This window comes from Hirundo rustica, chromosome 4, assembly GCF_015227805.2.
Source record: "Hirundo rustica isolate bHirRus1 chromosome 4, bHirRus1.pri.v3, whole genome shotgun sequence".
Lineage (NCBI taxonomy): Eukaryota > Metazoa > Chordata > Aves > Passeriformes > Hirundinidae > Hirundo > Hirundo rustica.
In genome coordinates, this window is record NC_053453.1 from 73,976,362 (window position 1) to 73,986,344 (window position 9,983).

General features: G+C 44.4%; 1 protein-coding gene across 8 annotated transcripts; it reads right to left on the minus strand.

The window, feature by feature from the left end:
- Window positions 1-815: 815 nt before the first annotated feature.
- LOC120752425 (aldo-keto reductase family 1 member B1-like) lies at window positions 816-9,955 on the minus strand. Of its 8 annotated transcripts, XM_040063438.2 has the most exons (11): window positions 9,748-9,955; window positions 8,369-8,449; window positions 7,376-7,543; window positions 6,617-6,733; window positions 5,927-6,004; window positions 4,460-4,582; window positions 4,144-4,250; window positions 3,262-3,343; window positions 2,717-2,800; window positions 2,230-2,312; window positions 826-1,450 (listed from the first exon to the last, which is right to left on the minus strand). In XM_040063438.2, the coding sequence occupies exons 1-11, from the start codon at window positions 9,811-9,813 to the stop codon at window positions 1,411-1,413; spliced, it is 1,029 nt and encodes a 342-aa protein (XP_039919372.1). In that variant the 5' UTR covers window positions 9,814-9,955; the 3' UTR covers window positions 826-1,410. The 8 variants fall into 8 exon arrangements, with proteins under 8 accessions (XP_039919379.1, XP_039919372.1, XP_039919376.1 ...); XM_040063442.2 differs by lacking the exons at window positions 8,369-8,449; window positions 9,748-9,955 and adding an exon at window positions 9,597-9,719 and having other exon boundaries at window positions 829-1,450; XM_040063444.2 differs by lacking the exons at window positions 8,369-8,449; window positions 9,748-9,955 and adding an exon at window positions 7,828-7,880 and having other exon boundaries at window positions 830-1,450.
- Window positions 9,956-9,983: the final 28 nt, after the last annotated feature.

Genomic DNA, 9,983 nt, shown 5'->3' on the forward strand with positions numbered 1-9,983 from the left:
TTCCTTCCAGAGTTCACTTTCTAATTGCATCGAGGGTGATGTCCTGCACCTTGCCTTTTAAATGTAGCGTGTTCAGGAGGAGAAACAAAACCAGTGCCCATTACAGGCACCTTCCTGTCCATATTACTGCATTATATCTGTTCAGTGTCAGTCCCTGATAGATTTTTCAGACCTCTTTCTTTGGAAGAGTTGCTGTGAGAAATCCAATTTGATGGGAATTCTCTCTCTTGTTTCTAGAACACCTGTTACTCAAACATCTTGGAAAAGTCTGAAGTAGCTCAAAGTTATCTCATCATTTCTTTTATCAGCTGCATGGAGAATCAGGTGGAAAAGGATATGCATAAAGCGTGTATCCTAGTCCTGAATCTTAATTACACAATTGTCCTTCTCTCTATATGCAACGCTGAGCCACATTGTTCTTATCCTGGGCTGCAAGGGCTTAAAGCAAGTACAGGAGTTTTGAGTCAAGTGTTTAAGAGCTAGAATTGATTAACAGACACTTTATTACACCAGCAAGGGCTGCAGCATCACTGACTCTTTTTTTTTTAACCAGAGACACCCTTTGAGTCAGAACACAAGCAAACACTACCTAGGGGAGCAGTACAGGAGAGTGAAAATCTGCTGTTGGCTTCTGTGAAGCTGCCCAGCTTTTCTGCTTGCTAAATGTGACAGTTGCCAAACAAAATAATTCCTGTGTGTCTCCTTTTATCAGACTTTGGATTTTCTAGGAGAGATTCACAGTCTCAACTGCAGCCTTTCTACTGATAAAGGCAGTATTTATATACTCTTGCAGATACTCTAAACCAAACATACAAATCTCCTAGTAGTTTATTAGTTTTTTAGCAGTTCATAAATAGGAAACCTCATTAAGCAAAGAGCTCCTGAATCATAATTCAGCAGTGTCCTCTAAAAGCTTTCAGTCTGTTACACTGAAATTACTGAACTCAACATCTCAAGCCATCAGGACCTTCTGATGTTAAATGGATTATCTTGTACTGATAGTTAAGATACTGTATGTATTGACTGTTTGTCCAAAAGTATAACTAATCAGAGAATTTAAATTTTAAACTTTGTCAGGATTTATAGTTATGACAAAGACTGATTTTCCCTGATACCAATATATGCGTTTATTAAACTTCATTATCATTACTAAATTAAGAGAGAATATATATTTTGCTGCAGCTGAAAATGGTGTTACAAGAGCAGAGGAAAGATTGATACAACTGGTTGATAGGGAAGCAAATGTATCCATGTTCAAAGATGACTCTTCAGAATGCCTGTGATTCACCTTCTCCCATTTTTTAATACATATTCCCCTTCTATCATGAATTAATACACCAAGTATTGCAAATTGCTTGAAATAACAAATAATGTTTTGGATCTCTGGAGGATCTGAAGCTGATGCCTAGGTCAGTCTTCGAAAAAAGGATAGTCCTTGTGATTTTTGCATCTAGAAAAAGAGAGGACATGATTAAAACACTTAGATTGAAGAAAAAGCATTTTCCCCTGGTAAAAGAGCTAAGACTGAACTACATTAAAAACACATGTGTCTGTTCAGTGTGCCCAGAGCCGGGGAAGTGAATTTTCTGTAACCTTCACATGTATCAGTGACCTCCTTCTCAAAGGGGAATGTATCTTTTGCTCAGCTGAAATTGCCAAAATTCCCAGAGATATTGGGAACTCCCAAGGCTGCAGGATGCTGTTAGATAAGTGGGTAACCTGGGAAAAACTGAATAAAGTGCAGATCTTGGTGAGTCTGTAACCATTCTGTTATCTAGGCACTGCCTTAATAACGTTGGCAGGAGTACATAGGCACAGCTCTTCCCTTCAAAAAAAAAAACCTTACAAATCTCATTCTTAAAATGGAGTTTATTTACTCTGACTGTCCCTTATGTGAAGGAGCCAAAGCAAACGTAGGGGGCGGGGGGAAATGGCTGCTTATTTCTTTTGGAATTTCCAGCTGATTTTGATTTTCAGGCAGCAGCTTGGTATGCGTCCAGTACAGGATATCTTAGGAACATTTTGCCTGCAGAAATCCCAGCGTTCCCAACCTGTGCAGGACAGGCAACGCTCTAATAAACCCAGGTGTGAGATTCCAGCAGGTGTGACTGGGTGTTGGCTAAGGCTCCCTCTCTTTTTACTTTGCAGTGGGGCTATCAAGTAGTGTCTGCTAAGAGGATATCCAGTGCTAATCCGATTCTCATAAAGCCAGGAGGAGGAGGAACTCACTCGCTTAACGCGCAGATGCGATAGCGCTTCTTGAAGCCAAGGAGGGTCTGCATCTCCTCTTCAGTCAGTTCAAAGTCAAACACCTGCAGGAATGTCCCAAACAGCTGAGTTGCTTCAGTTTTTCAGTGAGACAAGGAAGTTTGTTTGCAGAAAGAGTACCAAAAGCAGGCTGAAGCATGAGGAGGTGTGCAGCAGGCACCCGTGCAGGGACAGCAGTGAGTAAATGTGGAAGGTTACAGTGCTGGTGGGGTCTGCAGGCATCACAGTTGTAGCACGAGCTGGGAGAGTTTGGCTCTCACCTGCTGTGTTTAATGAAGACAAGGCTCCCTGCTTTCAAAGTGGCTTTTTGCATTCATAAAGAAGTAATAACCTGTGTGGTATCTGACAAATATCTTGCTGGTTCTAAGTTTGGTTTGTACCATTGGCAGAGTGGGGTTTTTTTTCCCTGTGTAGTAACACCATTCATGACTCTAAGGTACCCTCTTACCTTAAAATTTTCTTCAATGCGCTGTGGAGTGACAGATTTGGGAATTACACTCACGTTCCTTTGAATCTGGAGGCGGATAAGCACCTGCAGGAAGACATTGGGAATTTACAGGTGAGAAGTGAAAACGGGTGAAAGCTGAAAACCAAAAGTGCCTGCATGGTTACACAGAGCTGCTCTACTGGTAATCAGAGAGGGTTCACAGAGGAGAAGCACCACCTAAAAACCCTTCCTAATTACTACATGAGCTCATTAAATCCTTATCCACCTCTGAAGCTGAGATGACAACAAAGGAGTGCATTGAGCAGGAGTTCAGGATTGATGTGTGGAAAGGCAGCAGTATGCCAGGTAAAGCCCAAAGCCACTGGTAATCTTCTGGCCATCACTACAACTAAGGTAGAGAGAATATTTTTCTGAAGCATCAAACTGCACATGAGACGCAGCTGGAACTCCATATTAATATTCCATAATACCTCTGTAAATAGTTACTTTAGCACAAGTGGGAGGAATACATGGCAGCAGGGAAAATAACTCTGAGCAGTATTAACCTGAGCTGGGGTTTTGTTGTGCTTGAGTGCAATTTCCTTAATTTGAGGATCATCAAGAAGGGAAATATGGTCAGGCTTGGACCTGTGAAAGTAAAAAAAAAAACCTGGCTTCAGTAGCTGAATGACCCATTGTCTTCTCCCTCAAGCCTTGTATCATAAGAACATTATTTACATGATTAGAAAGCATAATCTTGCTTTTTAACACTTTAGTTTAATATCTCATTACTTCAGTTCCTGCCTTCAATCTTTTCTTTTATAACAAATGAGCACACAAGAAGAAGCCTGTAGTTTCTAGTAAAAACAAGTCACTGTAACATATTTAGGTCCAGCCTGGGATCAGACTGGGAATTTCTTTGATCCAGATCCCAAGAATTTCATCTTGTCCTTTACAAGCACAGCTGCTCTGGCAAACACCCTCTCCCGGGTCAGAGAAAGCCATGAAGATAGGAGTAAAAGAAAATTTCTGCAACTTACACATTTAAAAACTGAATCCCTTTGTCTCAGCAGGACTGCAAAGTTGCTATTTTCATAAGCATCTGCTGCTTTGGTTTTTTGTTTGGTTTGTTGTGGGTGGGTTTTTTTTTTTATGTTGAGAAATTCTCCTACGTGTTTAATAAGCTCACCAAAGCTCAGTTAAGAATTCTCTTCTCTGCTTTCATCAACAAATTGATCGTTTTTCCTCAAAATATGAAACTGCAGTGACCTGAATATCACATACCTGACTAAGTGTGAGGTTCCTGTGGGTGTGATTTTTAATGAATTAGTAAATCTTTTTCTAATTACAGTAGTTTTACTCTGAGGTTCCATCTACATCCTAAGACATTGTTTACTGCATTGACTCCGGTCTACATCTAAGACAGAAATCTCACAAAACATCCTTACCCTGGCCAGTTGGGTGCTCCAAGGGGGCAATATGCAGTGACAGAGATCCCTTTGGATTGGCAAAACTTAATCAGCTCTTCCTGAGGAAGATAGGGGTGGCTCTCAATCTAAAAAGAAAAAAAATTGCTTTCGGCTCTCAGAAGCAGAAAGAACTTCAGTGTTTAGTATCGTGACCTACCAAGTGCCCCATCAGCTTTGAAAAGGTGCCTCTGTTTGCAGGTGCGGGGTTTTTAAGGGACTTTTAAGAGATGTCCCATCCTGTGCAACACCCCAGACAGGTGTGATGTCAGTACTGAGGAGCTGGAGGACAGCTCACCTGATTATTTGCAGGTTTGTGTCTTAAGCCCGGCTTGCTCAGGAGCCGATCGATCTGTTTGCGGTTGAAGTTGGAGACTCCAATTGCCTTCACCATCCCCACGTCCACGAGCTCTTCCATAGCCTAGAAACACCACAGAATCACACTTCCCATAAAGTTCTTTCATTTTTATGTGGAAAAAAAAAAATCTTCTTGGCTGGATTCCTTGTGTGCTGTGCTGGGAGAACAGCACATGAGCAGTGGGGCTCTGGTCAGACTCGGGATCTCACATCATGTGTCACCAGACAGATAAATAACAGCAATATTCACACAAACCCTAAACTAGTATTATTTCAGTAAAATACGACTCTTTGGAAACACTATCCCCAGGCAGACCCTCACACAGATGAAAGAGATTCTTTCAGGGTAATTCCTCAGCTAACCAAATAATCATCCCATAATAAAAAGCACCTTCTTTGGAACAGAGCAGCCCAACAAGGAGCTGGAACAGGATGGACGCCGGTGATCCACACTGATTCATTTCCCAAGAGAGCTGTACCGTTTAGCAGTTGGATTATAGGATAAGCAGCACTGCTTTCCCCCTCCATCACCTATTTTCTTTCACACTAATGAGCAATAAAACAGCCAGACAACCCTAATTAGATTGTGACACCCAGCAGAAGAGAAACAGGGGGAAATAATCTGCTATCAGCCTTTAGAGCAGGAGATCCCCTTGTTCCAAAGTAGAAATCATTTTCATTTGAAGTTGCTGTCACAGGCAGCAGCCTGAAATGTCCACTTTTTTCCTTCAGATGAACAGCAAAATGTGCCTTATCCTTCATCTTACAGAAGGCAAAAAGCATCAGTGAGTTCTTCTGACTCTGATGAGTTTCTTATCTGCTTTTGGCCTGGCTGTGCTGAGCACACGGTGGCAGTGGAAGGGAAAGGAAGCCCAAACTATCAGCCCAGCAGGAATTTGAACTCACGCCCAAGCCTGGTCTCCCACGCAGCCTGTGCTGCACACAGAGCTCAGCAAAGGACTTGGGCCAAGTCCCACTGCCTTCTAGAGACAGAAATTAGGGTGCTCTGGTATACTGGCACAGGCATGCTGGCTTTCCTGAGGTATGGATGGTTCAGGTGCAACAAGAGATGACCGTGGCTACAACTAAAGCAACCAAGAATTGCCCAGAGAGTGGGGTAGGGATGAGAGTGACAGCATTTATTAGCTCAAGCCACTGCAGGGTACACACACAGGCAAAGATTTCCTCTTGTCACGCCAACCCAGCCAGTTTAGTAAGCAGTAGATATAAAAATACCTGAATTTTGGCACAGTGACACAAAAAGGAGCCCAAGGACGCAGAGAAACCAGTGATCTCGAGTACTTGATGTTAGAAATTCTCTCGGAACAATTCCCACAGTGGAAAGCTTTGAGTTTTCAGGTTGTTATTTCAAGCTAGCAAGATATTTTTGGCCTGTAAATGAATGTACCTCCCACGTATCCAGAAAATCTGTGTCGCTGGGAATGATCATGCCGTTTCCATCTGCAGGAAATAGCTCCTCTCCTGCCTATCAGCACAAAAAGAAAAACAACATTAGGGTCAGCTGAATTATAAGTACTTAAAGAAATCACTTAGAAATTTGGGCAAGCGAGTGGAGCTGGAGACATTGAGCTGGAGATCCTGACTTCTGTTTGTGGTGGGGTGAGATGTGGCTGAAACGAGCAGCCCGTACCAACAGAGAAATCTTCAAGAAAATCTCTTGAGACTCTGTCCTGCAGGCAGAGGAAGGGCAGGCACTTCTGTGTGCCTCAGGTTGGGAGAAGGCCGGGGAGGTGACACCATGGGGGAACCAGGATTTATTTAGCCTGGAGGTAGAGGAGAAAAGTTAGAATGAAGTAGTTTGCATGTTTGATTCCTGGTGAGGAAATGGCAGCCAAACCCCACAGTCTGAGAGGAATGTGATCCATGACTTGAAATAAGGTGGTTTTTGTATTACAAGGCCTGGTTTAAGCAGCCATGACTTCACCTTTCCTCCTGGGCTCTCCCTGCAGGGGTTTATCGTTATGTCCTAACGAGATTTACCAACATTCCTCCTTGGAGAGGACTAAAGATGTGTGATCCCAAAGGCAGAAGGGGCAGAGCCCTGAGAGATGGATCCCAGGACTTAAAGCTGCAATACCTTGAATCCCATGGGACAGTGCATCAGGTAGAGATCCAAATAATCCAGCTGGAGGGCAGCAAGTGTTTTCTGGCACACCTCCTTCACCAGGGACCTCTCGTGGAAGGTGGACCACAGCTGTGGGGGAACACAAAGCCTGGGAGCTGCTCTCCTGCCCTCACAAGGGCAGGGAAACACACAGCACAGACAGAGGCAGCTCAGGACGTGGGCACATCTTCTCACCTCGAGGAAGCGCCACTTGAGGCACCTTAAATTTATTTGTGGTACCGTTAAGTAAGTAAAACGAGAACGGGGCGCTCTGAAATTCCATCGATCGTCGCAACAATTAAAACAAAGAAAATAAGCGAAGCTGGCGAATATCGACCCGCCAGCTTCCAGCAGATAGAAGTTACTTTATTTTTCCTACCATTGTTGTTGGGGGAAAAAACAAAACAAAGCATAACATACAGGAGCTGACAGGCTGAGGCCGGCGGCGCAGCGGGAGCGACCACGAAAACAATAACCCCGCTTCCTATCCCAGAGGCCACCGAGAGCACGGCCTCAGTTCCTGTCTCCATGGCTGACAATGGACATGGACTACAAAAAAAAACCCCTCTCAAACCGAGCCTTTTGTTCCTCAGGACTTGACCCGTTCCTTCACACCCCCTCATCCACAAATTGCTTTGCCCTGACAGAGAGGAGTTAATCCCCAGCTTCGTCCCGTGGCATTTTCCGTGTGGCCCCTAGGCCCCGTGTGAGAAACGTTATCCAAGGACGCACCTTGCTGACAATAAAGAGCTCCTCTCGCCTCACGGCGCCCTCCTGGATTTTTTGTCTCAGCGCATCGCCGATGTCGCTCTCGTTCTGGTACATGTAGGCACAGTCCAAGTGGCGGTACCCAACGTCGATGGCAAACTTCACCGCGTCCCGCGCTGCTCCCTGCAGGGACTGGAACCAGAGGAGAAGCCAGTGATTTTGCTAAACAGCAGATTAAGAAGTTCCCCTCTCTGAAAATCTGGCGTTTTGGAGCCCCCCCGAATAATGAGGTATTCCAGTCTGGATCTGGCTTTCGTTAGTTTTGTGAACTCAAACGGCAAAGGGAGTCAAGTGTTGAGGTGCCTGAGCTGATCCGCCCTATTTCTAAGGACTGGAAGTTCACCTTGGGACACGAGGCTACCTTGAAATAAGCTCTAATTTCCCGAGAAATTAAAAGAAACTTTAGTGTGAAATACTGGCGACACGAGGAAACCGATCACGTCTGGAATGCGCGCTGGCACTGCACAAAAACAATCCAGCTCTTGTTGAGGCAGGACAGGGAGGTGAGCAGACTCAAAACACTACAGACAGTGCCACCTCCTGGGTAAAATACACTCCTGGTACTCAACAGTAAAATAAACCACTCCAGATTCTTGGCTTGGAGACGCCAAGGAGCTGTTTGATGACTGAATCCAGAAAATGGCACTCCAAACAGAAACACAATTCAAAAGCATGACCACCTCCTACTTTTTTCTTTTTTTTTTTTTCTTAATTACATCACTTCAAGTTTTTCCAGTCAAAGGGTGTTTAATTGGTTCGCCTAAATTGATAACAACAAAAGCATAGAAAATGTAGCAATTTTTTTCCCCCACAAGGCTCCACACAACTAACGAGCCAGTTGAAAGTTTTACAAATTTTCTTTTTTGCAGTGTCTTTCCCCATCCTCTGCTCCATGTGAGCCTGCATGGGGAGGCAGGCTAACAGCGGCCAAATTCTGGAATTTTTGGAGCACCTCACCTCTGGGCGCTGCTGCAGCTTGGGAAAGCAGGAGCCCTTGGTCTCGCTTCGAGGGGAGGAGAGCAAAGGCAACAGCACACCCTGAGATTACATAAAACTGTCATGTGAGACGTTTTTTCAGAGAAAACAATGCATTGTTTTTGTTTTACAAGGTGCTCAGCTGTGAGCCAGAGCCGCCAGGTAAAGGGGAGGCCCCATTCCTGCGCTGAAATGCTGAGGCTGCCGTGGGAGCCTTGAAATCAAATAATTAAACTATTGAACTTTAATGAAACAACCACCATGGGCCTGAGCCGCGCTTCCATTACGTAACAGAAGGTGTTGTTTTGTGGTGGCAGGGATCGTGTGCCCGAAATTTTCCTTCTCCTTAGTCCTAAAGCTGTTTCTCTTAGCAACTTAACGAGTTCCTTCAGAGAGCTCCCCCATCACAGTGTCGAGCCCTGAGAGGCCCCTCCGAGGCACACTTCGGTTTTTAAAGCCCACTTGAACTACTTTAGGCTTCTTAGTGTCCTTTGTCATCAGAAAAATGAAGACTGAAAGGGTTAAACAAGCTCCTCTCTGTTTGTGCACATAGTTAGATGCTGATTAGCATCAACTGACCCAGAAATATGGCAAGACTTTAAGATATCTTTATGGTGACTGGAAAGGTGTTTCGTGGAGCTGGGAAGATTTGACATGTTTTGTTTCCAGTCTCAGATCCAGGGAAAAATCTGCTTTTTAATTTTTTTTTTATCTTTCTTCACAAAATCAGTTTAAAACTTTCAGTTCATTTCCAGACTCCTTTTACATTTATAATCCGGTATATTCTTAAACCTACTCTCTCTTGCCTAAGTCCAGTAGGTAACATTTGCAGGTAAAGAACCACCCAAACTCTATTCCTGCAAAGTGCTGGATTCATCTGCTGCCAATAAAAACGAGTTACCTTCAGTCTGTGAGGAATTAGTGTGAATTCCCATTTCCAAATCTACTTACTGCCCTTTAAATTCCTATATCTACACACATTCATCAAAGATGACACCTGCATGACGTGCTGGGATATTAACACACAGTGCCAAAAAAAAAAGGGAAAAAAAAAAAAAAAGCAAAGAAAACCGAGCAGGGCAGAACTTTTTACTTTTGTAATTTTTTTTTTTTTTTTCCCCCCCAAGCTCAGAAAAATCTTGTGCCTACTTGACTACCTCGGCTCGCTCCAAAGATTTCCCGAAGGCCGTGCAGAAACACCCGCATTTACCTGAGATACTTCAAAAGGAAACACGGCACGGGGGATTTGCTGCGTTCCCCTCCAATGAGGAGAGGAGATTGCTGACCAAAAAAAAGAAAATAATAATAATCTCGTGTGATTCTCAGCAACCTGCTGGTGTCACCTGCCTGAGCAGAGGTACCTGCCAGGTCCCCAGTCCCAGGATGGGCATCCTCGCACGGGCGGGCAGCTCCAGGTACGTGGCCATGTGCAGCCTCCTCCACAGCCAAGGACAGGCTCCGGAGCTCTTGCCAAACCTTTTAAACCAGCTCTGCCCCTCCCTCCTGCCTGCTGAGTGGCTGCAGATGAGGAGAATACGGGCAGAAGGGCTGCAATAAGAGGAGGCAGGGAGTTGGGTTTATCTCACCCTTTGAAGAA

Bases quoted from the DNA above. Each gene is read 5' to 3' on its own strand.
- LOC120752425 (XM_040063438.2), bottom strand. From the start codon at position 9,813: ATGGCCACGTACCTGGAGCTGCCCGCCCGTGCGAGGATGCCCATCCTG. The intron at 8,450-9,747 runs GTACCTCTGCTC...ATGTAATCTCAG, and splicing joins TGGGACTGGGGACCTGGCAG to GGTGTGCTGTTGCCTTTGCT. The intron at 6,005-6,616 runs GTATTGCAGCTT...TTGTGCTGATAG, and splicing joins ACTGTCCCATGGGATTCAAG to GCAGGAGAGGAGCTATTTCC.